General features: G+C 42.0%; 1 protein-coding gene across 1 annotated transcript in view; it reads left to right on the forward strand.

Moving 5' to 3' along the window:
• LOC147659165 (maestro heat-like repeat-containing protein family member 1) overlaps window positions 1-24,093 on the forward strand; it is a 77,602-nt gene that overhangs the window by 35,902 nt on the left and 17,607 nt on the right. Inside the window, exons 9-18 of the mRNA XM_086951925.1 lie at window positions 4,567-4,659; window positions 7,462-7,540; window positions 7,956-8,069; window positions 8,708-8,769; window positions 10,572-10,691; window positions 15,061-15,181; window positions 17,308-17,348; window positions 17,663-17,804; window positions 20,711-20,763; window positions 21,295-21,402. Coding sequence (XP_086808051.1) covers window positions 4,567-4,659; window positions 7,462-7,540; window positions 7,956-8,069; window positions 8,708-8,769; window positions 10,572-10,691; window positions 15,061-15,181; window positions 17,308-17,348; window positions 17,663-17,804; window positions 20,711-20,763; window positions 21,295-21,402 — 933 coding nt within the window. The remainder of the gene's footprint in view (window positions 1-4,566; window positions 4,660-7,461; window positions 7,541-7,955; window positions 8,070-8,707; window positions 8,770-10,571; window positions 10,692-15,060; window positions 15,182-17,307; window positions 17,349-17,662; window positions 17,805-20,710; window positions 20,764-21,294; window positions 21,403-24,093) is intronic.

Consider the following 24,093-nt stretch of genomic DNA (forward strand, 5'->3'; position numbering starts at 1 on the left):
GCTGACTCCAAACCCTTTCGTGGTATAACAATGAATGTATGCAAGCAAGAATTGCCCTTGGCAATGCTACCGGGGTTGGGGAAATGGGTACTGTCCGTACTGCAAGATATGAATAAAAAAAGCTATCCATAAAGCCAAGTGCCTATGAGATGAGCTTAGATGGCAGGACCAAAAAGAAGCTAGTTTGCAGAATAATGCCAAATTATTCTGGAATATCATTAAGTGAGGCAGAGGGGGTCAACATGATCAGCCCCTAAGTCATGTCTCCCATGAAGGATGGGTTAATTACTTTAGGCCCCAATATGCGCGTAACCCTTTAGAGGATCAAATGGAAGAAGTTAGTTATGTTTTTTATACTGATGAGGCTTTTAATGACAAAGAAGTTTTAGCAGCTCTTAGTGCAGTTGCTGGAGGTAGAGCACCAGGACTCGATGGTGTCCCTGCGGATGTGTTCCTCTACAACAAAATACGATGGGGTAGATACAACTTGTTGATGGCAAATGCAACAGCCCAGGGTGCCCGATCCTTGTTTCCTGGAAAGGGGCCGTGATAATTCCAGTATATAAAAAAGGAGATAAAACTCAACCGGGGAATTACAGACCTATCAGCTTGATAGATACGATTCAGAAGGTAGTTTGGGAGGTTGATCCTGAACAATATCTTAGACTGGATTGAAGAGAATAGTATATTGTCCCCTTTCCAAGAGGGTTTCCGTAAATACACTAGCACCATTGATCAAGTCATTAATTTTATTCTTTTATAGTGGAAGACTGTGACATTGGGCAAGGGCAGCCTTTATGCTGCCTTTGTTGATTTACGTTCAGCTTTTGACCTTGTCCCCCGTTCCCTGTTATGGGTGACGTTGAGGGAATTAGGCCTTTCGGACGACATCCTAACTTTCATAATAAGGCTACACAAGGGCAATCATGCTAGAATCCGCTGGGGAGGGCAGGGTAGGGTCACCACCCAGTTTCTGGTTGAACGAGGGGTACGGCAAGGCTGTGCCATGGCACCAACGTTATTCTCTTTGTATATTAATGGAATAGTGGACCGTTTGTTGCCAGTGAATTCAGATGCCCCTTCTCCAGCAGGTGTACAAATTCTGATTTTAATGTTTGCAGATGACCCATTAATTATTTCCAAGACTCCTAGTGGCCTCCAGCGAGCTCTATCAATTTTTAAAGATTTTTGTGCTGCTCAAAGCCTGGAAGTTAATGTGTCAAAAATTAAATTAATGGCTTTTAATCCGCATTGAAGTTTTAAGGGGAGGGTTTTTATGAATAAACAACCACTTGAACTGGTCAGGGCTTTTACCTATTTGGGTATACAGTTAGAGAAGAACCTGAAGTGGGACTGCCATATAGCTTTAGCAGCCCTGAAACATCGACAAGTTACGGGAGCTTTAAGCCTGGAGTATAAAAGGTCTCTAACAAAACCAATTAGACCAGTCCTCCAAGTTCATGAATCTAAAGCTGTTAGCTCCGCGCTTTATGGCACCGAATTATGGGGGTTTGAGGAAGCAGCTCCTTTAACTCTTTCTGAAAATAAGCTCCTCCGTAGCATTACCAATCTCCCACAAAGCACCCCTCTTAAGCCACTTAGATAGGATTTATGTGGAAAAGCTATTATTGATGTCGCCAATTTACGTCCGATTTTATATTGGCGCAGGTTGTGAACGACACCTGAACTCTCATCATATGCCTCAGGTTTTCTGGATGTAATAAAATCTGATGCCTTCCACAAAACCGGTTGGTTAAGAGGTGTTAGGATTAGCCTGATTGGCCTGGAAATGAGAATGCTATGGGAGAACCCATTAGAGGCTTCTTTTCCCTCTGAAAACATCCTAAAAGAGAAGTATTGGGAGTGGGCTGCTTTTAATGCTTGGAGTAACTCTGACTTATCTTCTATGGTGGGAATCTTCTTAGAAACAAAACTCACACCCAGATTAGAATCCTATTGGGATAATATCACAAGGCCGAGAGATAGGAAGCTTTACTTCCAACTCAGGGCAGGCTCCTTACCTTTAAAGTCCCTTATGTCCAGGTGGACTCCCACAGGTAATAACATCTGTCCTGCCTGTGGGAGTCATAGCGAAACAGTTGCCCACCTGAGTTTTGCCTGTTCCGCCTATGCACTCCCTAGGCGAGTTTGGCTGGCTCCAGTGTGCAAACTACTTTGCACATTTAGGAGCGCCGAAGCGGAAAGGCTTATGCGCACCAGCGCTTTACAATTTATCACAATAGCGGTAGCCAAATTCCTAGGATGGGCGTGGGCTATAAGGCTGAAACCTAAATCTGGGTCATTCTTTGGTGAGCATTAATTTGAACTTCCCTAGCCTGGCCACTGAACGTGATTGATTATTTTAATTGGGTGTAACTTTTATCTCGTCCATTTGCTCTGAGATCTAAGTTTTATCAAACATTTTCAACTATCCAGCCAAGGCATTTTTAACTATATCTAAATGTTTTTTGTTTTGTGCTTTTATGAGTATACTTCGAATAAAGCTACTTTGGAATGGAATGAAATGGAGAAGGATTAGCAAGTGGAAAGGGAGGGTCATCAGGAGGACCAGTACCACCAGAACAAGAAGGAAGAAGATGGGCAGGTCAACATGGAGAACCTACACCACTGTGAAGACCCTACACAGAATGAGGAGGAAGATGGCCATGAGGATGAGTAGAAGGGGAGGTGAGGGTCCAGGACAGCCAAGAAGTTTAGAAACTCCAGGACCACCAGAAGGATTTGGAAAACTTGAACCAACAGGAGACCAATACCATGTACAAGAACTAGGAAAACCAAGAGGATCAAGACCAGGAAGAATAGGAAAAGGATTTCTAAGAGGACTAGGAAAATAAGGAGGAAAACCAGGAGGAGGGAGACCAGTAAGAGGAAGAAGACCATGAAGAGAAAGCAGAGGCTAGGAGGTCCAGAACAGCAGCCACCACCATGACCACCATGACAAACCTGAAGGCCAACACCAGGACTGCTAGGAGTAACAGCACCAGAGGATCCAGAGGACCTTGGAAGAGGATGGCCAAGATTAGCTGGACCATGAACATAAGGACAATGAAGATCATGAGGACCAGCAGGACTGGGACCAGAAGAATGAAAAGATTGAAGAACACCAGGGCAAGAGCACCAGAAGAACAACTAGGAGGGACACAGCAATAAGCACCATGGTAAAGATAATCCTTTTAACAGAAGTAGGATCTCAGGAGGATAAGGGCTACTTATGGCCAATGGCCAATACCTAGAAGACCAGGACCAAGAATATGTAGATGAAGACCAGAAGGATGATTTTGGGGAAAATATGAGTTGACAGAAGGGAAAGTAGAATAAGAGGATGATCAGGAGGAAGAGACCTAGAAAAAGTAGAACATGAAAATCAATACGAAGATTAGGAGAACTATGAAAAGGAAGACCTGGTAAACCAGGAGCATGAAGAGGAAAACCTATAGGTGGAAGACCAGGAAGAGGAGAATGACCAAGAGGAGTAGAGGGACCAGGGCAACCAGGAAGTCCAGGAGCACTAGTATTACCAGGTCCACCAAGAGGACACAACTATCAAGGGAATCACAACGGGACACACATCAGGAGAACTAGGTACAGGAAAAGCAAAGGCAGAATGGTGATTTGAAAAGGAAAGAGAGATCAACAAAATGGGGAACATCCTTTACGACGCGGATGTTACCCCGCAGTACCGTTACAACGCGTATTTTAGAACGCAAGTCGTAACCACGACTTGCGCTGGAGGGCGCTAAAGGACAAGGAATAGTAGATTTACTATTCCAACACCTTCCCTACTGTACGTAGGCTGGTGTTGGAATAGTAAATTAAACTAGTACTAAGTCCGCACCCCTACAGCGCAAGTCGTGGTAACGACTTGCGTTGTAAAATACGCGTTGTAACGGTACGCGTGGTAATACCACGCGTCGTAACAACGTACATCCCAACAAAACTGATGGGTACCATTAAGGCCAAGACCAGCAGGAAGACCAGGAGCAGGAAGACCAAGGCCATGAAGGAAGGGACTAAGATGGCCAAGAGGATCTCGACAGTGCCATAAGAAGAAGGAGTAGCAGACAACCAAGAGAACTAGAACCACCAAGAGAACTAGGAAACCAAGGCAAGAGCCATCATCAACAGTGGCTAAGAATACAGGACCTATGATGACGAGTGAGTCTAGGCTACATGTGTTAGGGCATGCCCCTGTTAAATGCTGAACATGTTCTCTTCTGGTTCTTTGATGGACTTAAATCCAACATCTGACTCCAACAGATAACCTCTACAGAAATCACTATGTGGATCTGAGAGATCTTAAGGCACTGTGAGTCAAGAAAACAGAGCAACCAGGAAAGAAAAAAGGGACATAAGCAGGGTCATCTGTCAAAATCTATTTGTGGTCATATGTATTTAGAATTAGTACACAAGAGAGCTCATTCACACACCAACTCACTCTTGCATTCAGACAGAATTTACACTTTGAAGTTTGTAATTCACCACTGACCATCATCATTTGTACAAACTGCCCTTTGGCCTCATCTCAATTTTCTTATCTCCTTGCAGACCCTTGAGTTATGCATCAAGGCAGCTGTTACTAAGAGTTGCAGAGCGCTGAATGGAACTGTGCCAACCGTGCTTGCCGTCCTGCATCACCTGGTAAGTATATACATGAGGACAAACAAAGTATTTCAGTGGGAGGTGCCAGACATTTCCTGTGTAACATATTGTAACAAATAAAGTTTCTACCTTAATCCAATTTATAGTAGGAGTGTTTTTAAAGGGCAACATTTGGGAACTCTCTTGCATAAAATATTAAATTATAATCCATAAAAATCCTGTATGAACCAATTTGCTTCTAGGATGCAAAGAACGAAGACAATGGATATAAATCTGTCAGTGTTGAGAGCTCCTGTGCCAGAACCCCCCATAACTCTGCCTCCCGGCAGCTCTGGCTCTGATAATAGGTAACAGAGGAACAGAGTGACAGGGAAAGGGAAGGGACCCAGGGGGAACACCAAGGATGGGGACCTGAAAGAAAAAAACTGTACCCAATAACAATGGTTTACAACAGAGACATAATACTAACAAAGCTTATCTCGGAGGTTCAATTGCCCAGTTAGACTTTATTATATAACATATACTGGACTCTTCATGACATTCCCAACAACAGTACACCCAATCTTAAATCTATATATTTAATATTAATAAGGCTATATCATATACATTTGATTAATGCCATCAATCAAAGGAAATTCAGTATTTATCCCACTAAGGTTCCTAAAGTCAATATGTGCAGAAACTACCCCACAATTTAGTTCAAATAACCCAAATACACAACATTTCTGGAATATCCTTACAATCCAAACTTGAAGCATTCAAGACCCCAGTCCATATATAAGAAGGCCCTCTGAAAACAGGTGCACAACTTGACGGCCATAAGCATGAAATAGCAATGCTGGCATGTGGAATCTGGAATGAATGGGAAACAAAAGACAAGCATCTCTGATGAGGACCAAAGTGCGAGAACTGAATGCCGGTAAAGAAAAAAAAATGAAGTGGTACAGCAGAAACAACGAGTGGCAGTGAGAACAGAAAAAGGCCCTAATGAAGCCACCGACAGAAACAATCGCTCCCCACTCTGGGCACGGAACAGAAACTGCCCTTATTACAGCGGTGGAGGAACTCAGACAAGTACTGGACAACGGATCGAAGGCCGCCTTGATATTACTTGATCTATCGGCGGCCTTCGATACAGTCAGCCATGAGATCCTCATAACACGCCTGAAAACAGCACAACTACATGAATCAGCTTGTGCACTCATCGCCTCCTATCTAGAGAATAGAACTTTCTCAATAGAATCGGGAGAGGCAAAATCTAATCAATTCAACCTACCATGTGGAGTCCCGCAGGGCTCCTCGATGAGCCCCACTCTTTTTAATTTGTATGTAACTCCCCTTGCACAACTAATAAGGAACTGTGGCTTCACCCCAATATCCTACGCTGACGATACCCAAATTGTGGTTTCAATAAATGAAGACGTAGACAACACAGCAGAAAAATTTCAAATCTGCATGGTACAAATCAGCCAATGGATGAGAACAAATTGTCTAAAACTAAACGGGGACAAAAGTGAGGTCATGATACTAGGAGGGGACAAAAAAATATGGTCCCACTCATGGTGGCCAAAAGAACTAGGAGGATGTCCTGAACCAACAGAAAAGGTAAAAAATCTGGGAATCACTCTAGATACTAATCTCTCCTTTGATGCCCAAGCGAATAAACTGGCATCATCACTGTGGTACATTCTAAAAATGATTAAGAAAATCCTACCCGACCTACCACATGACTCACGTAAGACAGTGGTGACAGCATTAGCCTTGTCCAGACTGGACTACGGGAACGGCCTATATGCTGGAGCCAGGAAGAAAATCCTAATCAAACTCCAACGTCTGCACAATACAGCAGCCAGGCTGATACTAGGGATACCAAAATTTGAAAGAATCAGCCATAAACTTAGAGATCTACACTGGCTACCAATCGAAAAGAGGATACAATTCAAAACATTATGCCTAGCATATAAAGCAATCAATGGAATTGGATCACAATTTCTAAAAACCCATTTAAAACTATATGAGCCAAATAGACCTCTCAGATCCAGCCAAAAGAAAACAATCACGGTACGAAGATTCAAGAGAGCAAACTGGGGCGGAAGAAGCTTCCTGGTACACACGGCAAGAATCTGGAACCAACTACCGCTTGATATAAAAAACAGTCCATCATTGAAATCATTCAGAAAGGAAGTTAAAACGTGGCTTTTCTCAGTATATCCCTAAATCAACATCTTCAAGAGTCAGAGCTGAATCACAGCGCCAAGACGCCTTTGGGCATTCGCGCGCTCTACAAATGCATAAATCAAATCAAACTCTGCTGACTAGAGACCTGGGACGCAAAATGGGCAAAAAGTGAAGCAAAAAAGGCCTGCTCTGAAAAGCATGCAACCCACTATGCTTGCCAGACACTGTAGGACGCAAAAGGGGAACAGCTTTACTATCCCCAGAGATAAACCAAGATGAAGTGTAACAACAGCCTTCGTCTTGATTACGTTGAATAGCCGCCACTAGTGCCAGCTTTGTTAAAAGCATTAAGTACCACTACCTTCTGCAATCTTGCCAGACTTTTGAGTCTACAAACTATCCAAAAACCATAGGAAACTAAGGCATCCATCTTAGAGTGGTAACTGAGAATTTGCACTTCCACCAATATCGGGCACCCTGAATATGATGTATTCCGCACAATTAATTTTTCTGTAGTGTGGTATGGATCTTGGCCCAACAAGTCCTGACAAACTCCTATGCTGTCATTCCCCCACTGGAAGTTATTTGCTGTCTGGATGTATGGGATTGGCTTTCAGATAGCCTAGCTTCCATTATTATTTATTATGGCTTTGTTATTGGCAGATCTGCACACCCTCAAGTGGGATTTCCGATGAAACAGAAGAGCCACTCAAGTTGTCCACGGCTATTATCCTGTCACTGGGTGAGTTGATCATAAATGTATGTATGTATATATTTGTGATACTGCAAGTATATATTGGCCTTTACTAGGGATCAGGTCCTCTGTAACATTAATTTCTGTACACTGCCCTGCACGTAACTTGATCGTCTTAAAAGCTACTATTGCTTCAGTAATTATCCCCCCCCAGTACATTGGTTGGCTTGCTACTGGAATATGGTGCCCAGTGTACGAGATACAGCTATAGTAGTCACGTGAGTACCATGTGCTCGTAAGATCATCATTAAATGTTGCAGACCATTGATAACATACCTCCTGGACATGCGTTGAAGAATGGCCTTGATGGGCTGCTCCCCTGCGTTGAGTTCCTTCTTGCATAATTTTATGTTGTGTTATTTTTCAATTATGTCTATTTTTTCTTTTCACTTTACTCCTGCAGCCCATTCTCACTCTAGTGAGGTCCTTAAATATTTCGAAAGTAGCTTGATGCGGATAGGTGCAGAGTCCCGTGCCACAACATTACAGCTGCTCTGCAAGCTCCTTTCGGAAACTGGTAAGACTGTCAGTGGGTGGGTGGCAGTGTGTGATGTAGACAGGGAAAATAGTTAAAGGGATATAATGCTTGTCATAGAATACGGAGCCCTAAGTTGTACTTACTCCCTTACTTGTCCAACATGGTGCAGCTATAAGCAAAATACTTCAATTTTATATTCTTCAGCTACATTAACTGCCAACTTTTCCTGGTAGAGCACTGCAATTTACGAATAAAGTCTTGTTTACATCAACTTCAATTATGTGAATCATGGTGAAGAAATAAAGGAGTGCCACTGTTTTCTTTTCGGTTAATTGTTCCCATTGTGAGCCATTAATGGAACAGGGACACTGTGAAAACCGATCCTGACATAGACACTGGACAGGAACAAAAAGGGAAATAAAATATGGAGCAGGTCGACACAGACACGCTCAGTGCAACATGATGACACAGACATGCACGGCGAAACAGGAATGCATTGATAGCCCCATGGGGCTCACAGTCACAGACTCACAAACCAAAACTGAAAGACAGGATCCTCAGGGTGGTAATCACAGTTGATAGTGGAAACTTCACTACTTATGTATTAATCTTGATCTTACTAGAAAAAGTCAATATCTATGTGTTATGAACATTTGGTGTATGGCTTTATTTAATAGATTCAGAAGGTGCCTTTTATCTGGATGCTGTCCGTCACGTACTTGAGGATGACAATCGCAAGGTACCATCAAGCTATTATACGTGTGTTAAAGCACTTTCATAATTAGCAACTCAATCTAATTAAAGTTATGCAGTTTTTGCATAGTGCAGTAGTCCTACTTACATGGACTCAGAGCTGTGGTTTGCACACCACAATCTGTTGACTTTCTCTAAGGCAAGTCTTCAGTGGAGGTGTTGGGTCATGCAACCTCCAGCCATTTCTGTCAGTTCAGTGTGTCTTGTGTTCCATTGTCTCCCTATCCAAGTGGACATATCCCAGTTTTCCTGCCTTAGTCTGTGTCAATGCATTATTTTCAGACCCAATCCCAGAGGTTGTTGATCCCTAATTGTTTAATAAATGTGTGTTAAAAAAAAGTTTGTGTATGCTGTTAACATATTTGGTCGTATTTCACATTGAGTTGATCTGTAATACCCCTCACTGAGGAGGAGAATGTTGATGATCAAATAAGGGGTTTTGAAGTTCAGAATATTAAAATCTCCTCAAATCTTTAACAACCGTGGTGTAAGGTATTTCAAATGTCTCTTCCAAGAATAATATTTGGGCTATGTCTTAGCAAAATCTCACCAAACGTGGATCGATAATACAGGATAATATTCAATGTGCACGTTTGAAAAGTCTGATTGTGATATAAAAGATGTATTTTATGTAGAAATTGGAATATATGTGACTTTCTTGATGCCATGTATGTCCACAAGGTGCCTGGCTTCTGTGCTATGGAGAAAGCAAGTAACTCAGCATCAGAATCACTATGTTCAGCATGTTAGCAAGCACAGGACATAGGCACAAAGGAAAATCAACAAAGCTGTTTTCTTTTGATAACGAACAAAAGGCTGTATTGCCATAACTTTGTCTCTATTGGATTCTCTTTGAGAGGTGTATTGGGTTTGTCATTTTTAACCTCAGGGCACGATATAAACCAAGTTATCCTTAGATATTTTTCAGATTAAACCAGGAACATCAGAGACAGGACTCTGCTAGGAATGTTAGAATCACAGAAATCAAGCATGGATGTATTCTTTGGCAGTTGAAGCCATTGTGGCCAGATTGTGCAAATATACAGCGTACAGAACCATGTTGGGGATGTCAATTTTAACTCAATACTGGATACAGGAGACTGTGACTATTTACGGTCTTGAGCCAAAATGACTTCTTGAAAGTGATATGGATCAACCAAACAACAAGGCGTGGGACAATGAACTCTAAGTACTGCAGCCCATTTGTTATCTGCTGTCCGTGTGGGGATGTCTGCTCAATCTTACAGGTGGAGTTAGGCAGCGGCCTTCATTCTTCCCACAGACCACTCTAGTTTTTTTTTATTCCCTCAGCAGTGGAATCCACAGCCTATTGAATTCTCATTTGCATTTTTGTAATCAATATCAGGTCCTGAGAGCTTTTTTGTTGGTTGTAACCTACCTAGGCATATTTTGCAATGTTTTTTTTAAATCTTTTATCAAATCTCAGGCACCTATACAAGGTGTAGCCCACCTGGAATATTTGAATATTCCCTCAATCACACTTCAGTCAGACACTCTGTAAAAACAGTTTAATTAAATTGACTCAAGTTTCATTCTCAGATTGTCATAATAGCCCTTTTTACAACATACGTTAAAAGGTTGTATCCAGGTACTGGCTTTCCACAGATAAAAATGTATATCTGTTTACTCTGTGGACAAAAGGAAGGAGAGAATGCATGGTTTTCTCACACTCCCTTGCTACTTTCTCACTGGAATGTGTGATTTTCTCCTATTCATACACCAAAAGGGTTTCTCACTAACCATGCTTACCTTTTTTCTCAATTACAGGTTATTCTTGCCACTTTAAGTTTAATGTCCAGTTTAACAGCCAAAGGTTTTTATGATGTGAACGGAAGAGCTGTGATGGATTATGTGCTTAAAAAAACCAACCTCCTTATCAAAGAGCAGGTAAGTGGCAGATGTACATATTTGGGTAGGTAAATGTGTTAGGGAACAGCAACAGTAGTCAGCACACAAGAAATAAGTGGACCTTTTAGCCCCCTTGTATCCCAATGTAGTTACTTTGCCATATAATATACATCGGCAGTGTCACATATTTGCCCCTGGTGGTGGAATATAGACCTCATGTCCCTCTCGTTAGTTCCCATAGTCTCACCTTGACATTCGATGTTCTTCATTTGAGCTTGATGTTCCCTACTTCCACTCCAGTGCGTCTTTCTCCTTCCGTCACTTTTATGGGTGTCCCTTATCCATTTGTCTGCTTACATTTGCACCTGAAATTCAGCAGCTGCCCATCAGTGCCAACACTGTACATGCCTTTTCTTCATGTCTTGTCATTCCAGGGTGCCCATGATGTGAACCAAACCACTCAAGTGAATTTACTTATAGCTTTCACTTCAAGAGTCATTCTTCCAGTACACCCAATCTATGTTTTTTCCATTATTGTAAAAAAGTTTAACCTAGTGTACCCTTACTATTGTGGGGTCTGAGTTAGTGATGTCAACTGCAAGTGGAGTCATTGTCCCGAAGTTCAACTATTGCAGCTGGTTTGATTCGTACTGGGGCACTTCTGGCAATTTTATAACTTTTATCCTGCTCTTATGTTGTGCACTGTTGTGATCAACGAGTTTCAGAAAGTGGTCTGATAATATCCTTTAGTTATTCTCTTTCTCCTTCATTGCCCTCCTCTTCCACAGGCCTCATGTATGATTTTGTATTGGGCACTTCTTCTGTTTCTTCTCTTTTCTTGGACCATCTCAAGTCCTTTGGGCAGTTACCCTTTGATCCTATCTCTAGTAGCTGGAGGAAACACCTGTCATCTGACTAGGGGCCAGGAATGGGTGTTGGATCAGTGCTCTTCACTGGTGCTTGTGGGGCTGCAGGTGATATGTGGCAGCATGGGCAATGGCAGGTGGCATGGTGTCTGAAAACTGGAGTATTCTTGGCTTTGTCAGTGTCTCTGGGAGAGTAGGCCACAGTGGTTTATGGTCTCACCAATTCCTCCATAACAGCAGAGGTGCCATGACCTTCTTGATCACTGTGAACCAGGTAGGACTTCCTCAAGCTTGGCCAATGCATCCATGTTACAGAGTAGTTGTACCAAGATGCACAACTCAAGTCCATGCTCAGTAATATGTGTGGGGATTGGGCACCACTGATGACGTCTGGTATCCATCTCCTTGGGGCCTGACCATAATCCAGAGTGTCTGCAGTCCATGCTTAATCTTAATCTTGGGTTCCCATTAAGCTCAACTAATAGATGAGCCAGACACTGTCCATAGTTTTTTTTTTACCACAGGCCAGAGGCAGCATGCCAGGAACAATTCAGATGCCTGTCCTTATGTTGCATCGCATTGTAACAATGGTGCTTGAATACCTAGATCCCAACTTAGTAACCAGATGCACATGTTGACTGGCATGAGTGCAAAGAAATAAGATGCTCAGACACTGTGAGAATGGGACTCGCTCCATACACGTCTCAACAGCAGTGCTCACATGCAGTACATAGGCCTACCACACAATCCAGCCTATGTGAGACAACTGGCCCTTAGACTTTGCCGGGGCTAACTGGGAAATTTCTTGGGTGATTGGGCAAGGCACATGGGCATTCAGCGAATGCACTGATAAGCTGTGTTTTTCACTGATAATACATTATCTAGTGGGCTCCTTCCTGTGACATACCCAGCTTTGTCGTTGAAATGCCTAACAGGGCAAACTACCAAATTCTACACAAAGTAGCACAAACATACTTCAAATCAGTATTTCATATCAACACTGCCTCCCAAAATGTAGTTCCCGGTTTTGTCTTATTGAGTGTAAGAAGTACCATAATGCAGCAAGGGGAGGGCTCATGGGGCATCACAATCTTTGTAGTGAGCAAGAGAGACTGCCTTGTGGTGCCAGAGGTGCAATGTCTCAGATGTAGTGCCCAGTGCATCAGAACCTTACATATTATAAGTGGGTCCACCGGTATTTTGACTGTATCTGAATGCTATACACTTCTCCGCCAAATGACCATATACCTTTATTCTCTGTAGAGCGGAGCATGGGTGCATGACCTCATTTATACATTTTTATTAAAATGTTTGCGGCTAGTGATTTTAATTTCACATTTGAATTTAAGCCAAGAGGTTCTCTCTGTGAATACAACCTTGCTTTGAAAATTGTGATGTTTTCACTCTCAAATCTCTTGACCCTCCATGAGGAGAGAAAACACCGTGAAAATGATGTAAAAATATATGTTACTTTACTTCTCTTGCTTTTCCACATTTTCACAGGGCACTAGTCGCATGGATCCTGACTCTGATGTTGAAGAAGAGACCATCCACATCCAAATCTCTCAGCTCCTCAATAAGATTGCATTACGCCATAAAAATACTGACGAGGTAAGTGAGAAGGAAGTGAAATAAGGTGGGTCAATAGACTAGACGTGTACAAAATATAAATTGCAGAATGTCCAAAGACTCCTCAATTCCCAGGTTATCTTCATTATCCTCTAACTCACATAATAGTATGTTTTAGTAAAGCTCTCTCTGCTGCAGGTTTGTATGTGGGAATTATGCACAGAGTGATCTGAACCATGAATGCATGTTTAAAATGCATTCCTTTTCCACCCTCTTTCCTTGCCTTATCATTTATTGTTGTCTCCTCCTCATCTAGTTGTAAAGCGCTCCGATACACTCGGGTCTGGCCAGCGCTATAGAAAACTTCCAAAATAAAAATAAATAAAAAATACCATGATTTGCCTTCGGAAAGCACTGGACTTTGGAATAGTATTTACTATTCCAACTCCAGTCTGTGCAACTGTAGGGAAAGAGTTGGACTTAAAGTACAACATTAGTCCAACAACGCTTTCCTTCAGGGAAGTGGTTGTATTGGCTTGCTTGATAAAGGAATGCATTGAAAAGACACATTAGGGCACGTACAGCAATTACGAGTCTTGCAGGGCAATGTGTTGGGACCTTAAATACCTTAAAAACATCTTGTCTTCCTGCCAGAAGCTGCCAGAAAGACAGTGGTCCAGTCTTTAATCATGTTGAGACTGTATTACTGCATTGTTCTGTATCTCGGAGTGTCACAGACATGATGAAGAAGACGACAGTCGGTGCAGAATATGGCAGCTTGGCTGCTATTTCATCTGCCTAGGCACTCACCATCAGCCCCAGCTCTACCAATGCTGCTCTGGCTTCCGTTAAGGCATTGGGTATATTTCAACGCCATGTGCTATTGTCACAAGATTCTCAATCATAAAGGCCCTAAATATCTTCACCTCTGATCACACCTTATCTTCCTAATAGAAATCTGAGATCAGCTGATGCCTCTCTTGCATCTATCCCCAGAATCAAAAGTGCTCACATTGGAGGCCATTCCTTCAACTACTTGCAGGCAAGATGTGGAACTCCCTACCACTTTGGCTTAGGCAAGAAAAATCTCAAATACGATATCGCAAGAATTTAAAAACATGTTTTTTCAGGCTAACTTAGATTAGGGGAATTCATATTCTTACTCTGTATAATAGGACTGATACCCCAGTGCTGGGACACGCAGCTGACGCAGCTATGTGCTTTATAAATCTCATTATTATTATTATTAGTGGTTTGGACCATGTTGTTAAGGCACAGCGTGATTTGAGACGCGATGTAAAGTCTGTTTCCTCTGCTGCAGGGATAGAGGTATGCTGTCACATGCAGTCCTCATTCCCAGCATTTCCGGCATTCATAGAAGATTGTCGAATCCTACCTCATTTTTTTTAATGAGGCAGGAGGTTTTCCAAATTATTCTAAATAGCCACTTTCAAACGAGATTGAATGGCACATCTGTCGCATTGCAAAACAAACTCAATCTGCATCTCCTATTTGCTACTTGCCCGATGATACAACAAGCACCAATATTTCTTTTCAACAGGGTCGTTCATTTTCAGCCATAGCTTTACACACTCTGGCACATTTATAAAGATAGTTCTGTTTTGTGATTGGTATGAGGATAACAGCAGATAATGAGATAATTTACAAAGCAGCTTGCTCACAGGGTTTTTGGAGAATAAATGTTTCACTCATTCTCTGCAAATAATTGCTCGGATATAGAATCACGGATTGTAGCATTGAACAGGGTTGGTGCTACATCAGTGTAATACCAGCGATCTGTCTTGGTCCCCATCAGCAAGGAATGGTATCAGGAAGGGGATAATTCAAATTTAGCCCCATCTCCAGAAGACCCACCAGAAACCCTCCCACCGGCTATAACTGTTTATCTGTGGGAATGCAGCCTTATTAAATGCTAATGATACTAATAACACATTCGCTGCTCTTTCTTGCAGGGATTTTGGAAGGAGATTTTGAGCTACATGCTGGAAGATGACTATACTTCATCTGTGCCAGCACTGTGCCAGATGCTACTTGTTGTAGATAAGCAAGCAAGCATCAACTTTCATGAATGTGGTGAGTCTTAAGCATCCTACTCATTGACACAGTGGGATCTACCATTGAAGGTGGTTAATGCTTCCTCCTCCACTTCCCAGATCCCCTCTTACTTTGTCATGATCAGGCATGAGTTGAAGAACCAGTCCATTAGCTCAGGATGTTATGGTTGAGTTACTATAGAATGTGGGTGTCAACATTTCAAATAACATTTATTGCTCTCCTTTTAGAGATATATGTGTCTGTGCTGATGTTGCTGCTCGCTGTGAGCCTTATTCACAAGGAATTAACCAATTGCTGTGTCTCAAGCCATTTGGCTGTGCCACGCTGCGTTAATTCCGAACCACCGGGATGCTTCATATCTACAATGATATAATGGATCCCTTTGCTCTCCCAGTGCTGGTGCATAATTAGCTGCCATGAACCTATGAAGGCACCCTTGTACCATGGTGCAAGGGTGGCTGCGTCACAGGGATGATTTTTTGTGTGCAGTAAGGCATATCTTTGTTTTTATGCAGTTAGGCATACCTTTGTGCACAAAAACAATCACAATAGGTAATTTCCTCTTCCTAAATGTGCTGCAGTATGCAGTACGCGTAGAAAGAGGTAAACAACGAGGAGAAATAAAAATATTTGTTCTTGTTGCACCTCCCTATACCTCCCCCTGGGGAGGTGTAGCATTCTGACACATTTCCAGGTGTACTATTTCTTGTAAATCTGGAAATGCGGCAGAAGCCTTGGGTGTTGCGCAGGAAATCTCACAGCAAAACCCATGGCACAACTGTTCCACACAAAGTGTTGCGTGTAAAGGGCCATATTTACAAGGGCATTAAAAGCCACACCGGGTGGCTTTACCTGTCCTTGTAAATATGAAGCATCAGGTTGCACTGCTGGTGTGTCTCAAAAAGTGATGCACAGGTGGCACAAGGGGCTTGTAAATAGTCCCCATATACTTTTTGTAGTTTGTCAGACATAAAGTGACTTTCCTTTTTGTTTCAGCTCTTAGTCTGGTTAATGCTCCTACCCCCTAAATGCAATGTACTAACTATCCCAGGTTTCCACACACCATGAGGCTACTCGGGGCTCTAATGCTCCTCTTCAAACCTTGGAGTATTCTTGCTCTCCATGATGTTACTTCTGTCTAGTATGTTGATCATGCCCTGCTGGGTATGGTACCTATGTATGTGTTGTTACTTTTGCCGACCACAACAGGGATGTATTTTATTTCTCCATGGAGTTACTTTTAGTTATGATATTTGTCTCTGCAATGTTTCTGGTTCAACATTTTGGACTTCAGCTCCATAATAAAATGCTAGTTATTGGCCCTCACTTGTAAGCAGGGATGCATGCTCAATGATGGTAAGTGAAAATAAATATTTTGACTGACTCCAAGGTTACGAAGGATATTCGCATCTGGTGGTGAATACCTGTAATTGCTATAATTCCAGGGATCCAATTAGCTCTCCCCGCAACTTTCCAGTGGATGTGTTGATAAAGTGCAAGTGACCTGGGCAGATGGTATCCTAGTCTATTTATATATCACTCATCTTAGGATTCCTGAGCAGAATGGAACAGGTAAAATATGTGCTCGTTCTTGCTTGCCCCAGGTCGTTAACCTCATTAGAAAATAGATATGCAAGAACATGCTCTGGAGTCCTCTTTTCTTCTGGGGTATCCGCTGTCAGAAAATGGCTCCCATTTTTCCATGGTCCGTCAGGATGTAAAGCACGTCCACGGCTCATGACGCATCCTCTCTTATCCCACTGGAGTCTTCTATCCCTCAATGAAAGCTGTAGCAGGAACCTGTGCATGGCAGCTTAGGTAGCTCCTCCTCCAGCTTTCATTTCTTGACAGCAACCGCTAAGGGAGGGAGGAAGAGAATTGCAGCATAGGCTGTCAAGGTACTGTACACCCCTGGGCGCTCCTTAGTGGTAGGTGTGCCTTTGCCAGTATTTGCAGGAATTTCAAAGCATCCTCATGACTGCTAGAGGCTCATTGAAATGCCACCCATCACCCATCATCTTCTTTACAGGTACCGCTGGGTGTCTTAAGTGTGTGTGTCAGCCATATGTCTTCCTTTGGCAAGTATTGCTCAGTAATTCATGGATTGAGTATGACATTGTCTTCGTTCTTTTGTACCTAAACAGCTAAAGAAATTCCAATACACAGACTCTTCATAAGATTGCTGGTGAGTATCACATTCCACCCCCATCATATTCCACCAGATCCCTCTTCCCAAGTTGTTTGCTGCCATTTCTATGCAACCTACTAATAGAGATCTTAAATTCAACTCAGCATTTATCCTTTTGAATTTGATGGTTTTATTTCCAGTAAATTGGTTATCAGTACGACATGCTACTTACATTGTACAGAAACAGCCAAAATGTGGTTGGTACTAAGTACTGTGTAGAGAACAAGGTAGTATTTCCAGGAGTTTTAAAGGCTAGAGAATAGGAACTCATGAAAGAATCACTTTCTGAATTCTTTGTTGTGGGTTTTCAGGTAATTTCTTCATATCCTCGCTGTGATGTCGAAAGGGGAACTTCAGTCTTGGCTCTTCTCGAGCGCCTGATTCCTTCAAATTACCCATTTCTAGCAAAACTCCTCAAAATGAAGATCCCCCCGCTGATAACATATTTAGAAGGTGAGACCCCAAAGCATGAACCAGTGAGCACACAATTTAAACAAGTATTAATGGCATTTCAAACAACCATTGACCAATGACAAAGCCATTAGGTCTGGTGTTGGCTGCTAGCTTTTAGACCTTGTCCACTCATGTTTTTTTCACGGTTTTTATAAACTTGTATTGTGGGAGGGGATGCCAGGTACATACCAAGATAAAAAATACTGTTTTGGTCTCAAAATGTCACATTCTTATTGTTGTCCCTGGATCTAAATGAAAATAATTTGTGTGTGGATGTGCTCCTTGTGAAAAAGCAGAACGCCATTGTTCACAGTGAAGTTAGCCAATGGCAGAATTGGCCCATGATGTATGCTGTGGAGGACAGAAAAGAATGTGAATGATAGGACACGTTAGACCAGCAGATGAGGAGGTCTGGCTGAAGGCTTGTATAAGTAAGCAAAAAAAGAAATAGTCACAGTCTTTCTTTGTAGCTGGCCGATGCCATACTCCAAACCGAATGAGGGAATAACAGAAACGGAGTCAGGTATCTTCTTGCAAGTTCTTGGTTTCTTCCGCATATAACAGAAAGGCAGTTGACACATTGGTTTACCGAAAAAATCAGTTTAATACAAAGCTTCCGCCATGAAGCGCTTCATCTGTCAGACGTAGCCTTGATCACATAAGAATGCGGCATCTTGATTCAGTGTTTCAAAGTACATATGTGCCAAAAAATTCCATAAACATAGAAAAAAATATTTCTTTAGTATATCCAAGGTAAACATTATTTTAGAGCACTACCTGTTTTGGCACCTTTTCTTTTATTTCAATTGTGACTTATTGTAACAACTCAGTAGCACCAACTCTTCTAATGACTAAACTTGAAACCAAGACTCCTGGTGGCCTCAATACAGAAGAGATTTAGCACACACATTTATAAACACCAAACGCTCTCGCTGCGTTTATATTAGAAGTAGGTATTAGTCAGGGTACATGGTAGGTTAGATTAGTCTACTCGGGCATAACATTGTTTGTGTGATGACTAAGGATGAACAGGGTATTTCACAGAAATTAATATGAAAGAAAATGTTAGAACTCTGGTACAACCATATGTTGCAGTTAAAAGTAGTAGTTTAAAAGTTGCATAATTGAATCCTACTATGTGAGAAGTTCACACGGAGGAACATTTAGAAAGGTTGGTGATATTATGTTATTAATAAATTGATTGATACATAATTCTGTAAGGTTAAACACCCTTGTTTTCTGAAAAACAAGATTTGTATTTCAGCCTGTGTAGCAGATATCATGCGGAAGTGTTTTATTGTGTTTTTAAGGTAGAATTAATTGCAAATTATAATGTCACTTATGTGAATTAGTCGGGTAGTTCCTACAAATCTATAAAGGATCTCCACGTTTTAGACAACATAAACTAAGGGATTGGTATCCAGACTGATTCCAGACACCCCAAAGGATATGTTAGTATGTAGACCAGCTAGCTCACAGTGCCACTATAAGCCCCACACTCTTACCAAGGAGAAAATAGTTTCTGGCATCTATCGAGCATGAGAACCCTGACCCCTCAGGGATCATGGAAACAGTACAATACTTTTTGCTTGGTCACTTGTGCTCACTTTATCTCAGAGAGATACACAGACTAAATGGTGGGGGCGTTTTCAATAAGTATTTATTGAACCAGAGTCATTCTAGCATAAAACACATGTGCTGCAACAACCACAAGACAGAAACAGATATAGACGATTACAAGCACCAATATAGTAAATAAAAAGTAGAATTCTACCATGTTGCTAAAATAGTGAATATATGCAGACATATAAATACATGAAGTTAATAGTGCGTACTCCTATGATGCAAACCCTAACTAGATGTACCTAAGTGTACCTAGCATGTATGTTGGTGTATAGCCAAGAACCTCCTAGGAAAGAGCAAACCCCAATACCTGATGTGAGAAAGCAAAGGACCCCATCTTGGTCTCGAGTGGACAACCCACAAGTAATGTCAGACGACTGCTAACTGGAGTGTCTGCATGCAGGGACTTCAGCGTCTCGTGTCAGCATGTCAGCATAGAATCTTTTTCTCCTCCGGCTTGCCCAGCAAAGATGTTCTACTTATATACCCGAAAGGTACCATCAAGGGTTCTACCTAGACGTGCCATGGTACTGTGGGCATGTCAGCCAAGGATGACGAGAGTGGTGACCCTTATACAGAGTTATTATGCACAAGATTGTAATCCTGCTGTGATACTAAGAATCCTCATGCATAATAAATTAGGCTAGTTTTTTGAGAAAACTACACAACATTTATGCAGCACCTAACTAGGTAAAAGGTCAGGGCCAGAACTGTTATGTAGAGCAAGGTAGGACAAATGTCAGTAAAAGCTTGTGCGACTACCTAGGCCTATATTGGGGTACACTGGGTATTATAGCAAATTAAGAAGTGTTACAAAATATTTTGGTCTTTGATATAATAAAGGAGTATTTTTCTATGTGTATGTAATTTTAGAGCACATATGCACTTTTTTACTCGTGAACCACAACGGCGATCCCCTATGTGATCAAGGCTTCATCTGACAGCTGAAATGCTTATTTGGCAGTAGCTCTGTAATAAACTGATTTTCTGCAAACAAGTGGTGTGGTGACCTTCCTGTTATATAAGAAAGGAAACCAGAATATATAAACCTAAAATTACAACCAGATATAAGGAGCTAAGAGTGACATCAAGGGCACATGAACAACTAATGACCATGAACTCAATTCCGAGGACAGGCTGAGCCAACAAACACATTTTGCACACTTTGAATTGTGTGAATCTACTTCTGCTAGTGCTTGGTATGTAAACACATTGCCTTTGAAATGTTGCTTGCTATTCACTTTTACTTACATATATTTCTTTTTTACCAACTACTATTTCAGCTTCCACGGAAAGAACCTTTGACTTGGCAAAGTGGAAATGCACGCTTGTTTCGGTAAGGATGAATTGCTAATGAATGTCTCACATGACGCTTGTCTCTCTGTTTTCCATAGCCACTCATTCAGCGTGAATATATGCAGATAATAAATTCACCCCATCATAGTGCTGTTCTCCTATGAGGTTGCACTATTCTCCCCATATTCCTATTATTTCTATGGATTATGATCGTTACTATGATATTGATTATGATTGGGCACAGAGGGGAGCAGCTGTACTCGGTGCATAACATTTCCCTAATATGCAATATTTACCAGAAGCATTAAAAACATTATTGGCCCAAGTTGACATTCATAAAACTGGAAATTGCATGCTTACGACACCTAGTCCTACATGTATCAGAGTTTATCTGCATGTTTTACCCAGGTAAATTACAGGCTCTACAGTGATCATTGCATTACTCATAAATCTGACTGTTGTTGCACAGGGCTACAAATGTATCTTCTCAAAATCACTGCAGACGCCAGCCGTGGATACTTCATTTACGTTTCTATTACTGCATTAAAGTCTCTCACTGTTTTCCTTGCAGTTCCTGGGGACTATCCTAAAACAAGCCCCATACAGAGAATGGCATGTCTCTTTTATGGAAGAACTCACCGAACAGATTGACAGTTTTGCCCATCATGTGAATGAGGAGGTTAGTGTTCTCAAGGGTCAGTATTGAACCATTGGGGAAGTCAATTTAACACAAAGTCGGAGAAGGGTAGAACTGTGTATTCCATTAGTAAAGGTAATTTTTATAATATGGGTACACAGCATTGGGCTTAGCCTGTTGGGAAAATCAGGTATGGTTCTCCCGCTCCCTGGAAGGACTGACCTACTAAGAAGCAGATGGAGATGAACTCCCTGAGATAATCCTCTCCACTTGAATCAATAAAAGCCACAACATTTCAGGGCTATACTCATTTCCCTAATAGATCTCCTTTAGCCAATAGGTAGTCTTCATGTTAGAGCCAATCCCCATTCAGGGGATGTGAGGCCATATTCATGCAAAAAGCAGTGGAGATATTGTTCCTATCAAAAAGCAAAGAAGAAAGGAAGGCTGGCAAAGAAGGGGGAATCTTAAGGATTCTTTCTTGGTGCCCTCACACATCACTGAGTATGTAATACTTCATAGTGGGCTTGCTTCTCATAGGTCTAGCGCTATAATGCCCTACGGGCCCCATGAAAGGTCACTTTAAGGGAGATCTTTTTCTTTTTGCTGTCTGATGAGAAGTGCTTGTGTAAGGGCATTTTGAATGTGAGGGGTGGAGTACATGTGTACAGTGAAGTAAAGGGAGACTAAAACTATCTAAGAGATACCAAACTGAACTGTAATGTGATGGTTCCCTTGGTAGGATTAAAAAAATATAATTTGGTTGGGGCTAAAACAGGGGTGTGATGTACCCAAGTAGACTAAATCTGTGAGTGTGGTCAGGTTTCGATGGCCTAAAAAGGTTCCACAATGATTCGTCAGGACCAAAAATACGGGGGATAGTCCGACCCCACACCTAAGACATGATATGCTGCTAAGGTATTCCTTTAGAAGAAAATACCTGGTTCAAAATGTTTAGAACTGATCATCTAACCTAGAAAATAAATGAAAAATTAAAGAAAACACTCATTAAACAAATGTTTGTATGTTTGGTTCAATGTGTCACCAGAATCGATTTTCCAACTCACTGTATCATAGTGTCTCTAAAGGTAGACATGTGCATGCTATTTTTGGCGCTGACCAGTCACCACAACGTGAAAGAAGGGAAAAACACACAAGTACATATAATATAACAGAATAAGCAAGTGAACATACATGGAACAGACAAAATAAACCAATCTGTGTTTGTGTTACTCAGCGTATCATAAGTTATTGGATGTCCTCCATTGTGAGTGACGGGTCTTACCCTTTGGATCAATTAATTATGCCCTATAGGTCAAAAGCAGAGGGTAGTGCTCAGCTGCTGACAGTGGAAAAAACTATGATGGTCAGTAAAAAGAAACAGTAAATCAAGGGGACCCAAATGACTTAGTGTTAAAAGAAAAAGAAAAAGTTTTCAAGAGAAGCAACCATATTCACATGGTTTCTGCACGGAGAGCACAAGAGGCCTACCCTCCTCTGCTCGCCTGGCTCGAGACTGAGCAGAGGAGAAGACCTGTCATTGAAGGTACGGGCAATTGGAGCGATTGTCCTCAGGTGTGGTGTGGGCAGCAGCTGGAAGGAGTGATGACCTAGTGGACATGAGGAGAGGAGAGGAGGGGAGGGGCGAGCTTGAGCCAAAAGGAGTGAGCTTCTCACGTGCTGATGTAACAGAGGTATCATGCCTCAGTGGCGCCTATCCCAGAGTGTGCAGTGGTTAAAAGCTGGGCATCCCAAAGTCATCCATGGTTTTTGTAAGGTGGCCTCTAAGTAGTAAAGTAAGACAGTTGAATGTTTTGTTAATCAAGGGTAATGGTAAGAGAAATGAATAGTAAACCTAAGTACTCTTGTATATACAGTGATGGAGAGCAAATCAGGTGCACATAACTCCTAGCGATCCCTCATGGTGGAATCTAGGCATAATGGCATCTGTTTTCATGTTGGAAATCTAGGCTACCTCATGTAATAAGTAACACGAGGCGGCCAAGTGGTCTATTCCCAATGGATTAGGATACTTGGTGAGCACTATTGGGAAATGTCAAATGAAGAGAAGAGGAAAGAGAAGAGGTAGGCTGGAGCCAATAGGAGCAAGCCCCTCATGTGCTTGTGTAGCAAAAGTATCATCCCTCCGTGGTGGACAACTTGGAGTGTGTAGCGGTCAAATGCAGGCCGACCAAAGTTGTCAATGGTATTAGTAAGGCGGCTTCTGATGGATACAACTGCTAGTGGATTCCTCACCTTGTGAATATCCCCCTGCGTCAGCAACGTTCTGAAAATTCTTTGTAGCTCGCCGGCGTGGACGACGTTACAGGAACGCAGGACATCGCGCACGGCTCCGCTGACGTCACCGACTCCATAATAGGCCTACGCTGGCGTGATGCCATCAGTTCCCTTTTTTCCACGTCGTCGACGCTAACGGTTTCGGGGTACCTCGGTAGCTGTTAGTAACTTTGTTACTGTTTTTCTCTGTTTGGTGTCTTCTTGCTTCTTTGTTTCTCGCTGAAGATGTCGTCTAAGAAGACCGAGTTCAAGCCATGTGGGGAGTGCGGCAAGATGATGTCGATTACGGACCCGCGCAAGGATTGTATCTGATGCCCGAGTTAGAACTACGATGTCAAATGCTGTTCTTCGTGTAAGAAGATGAACACGAAGGCTCTTCGAGAGAGGGAAGCAAAACTTCTGGTGGGGAAGTTGAAAGGTAGAAAGGAGAAGAAG

The sequence above is a fragment of the Lissotriton vulgaris genome, unplaced genomic scaffold, assembly GCF_964263255.1.
Source record: "Lissotriton vulgaris unplaced genomic scaffold, aLisVul1.2 SCAFFOLD_990, whole genome shotgun sequence".
NCBI lineage: Eukaryota > Metazoa > Chordata > Amphibia > Caudata > Salamandridae > Lissotriton > Lissotriton vulgaris.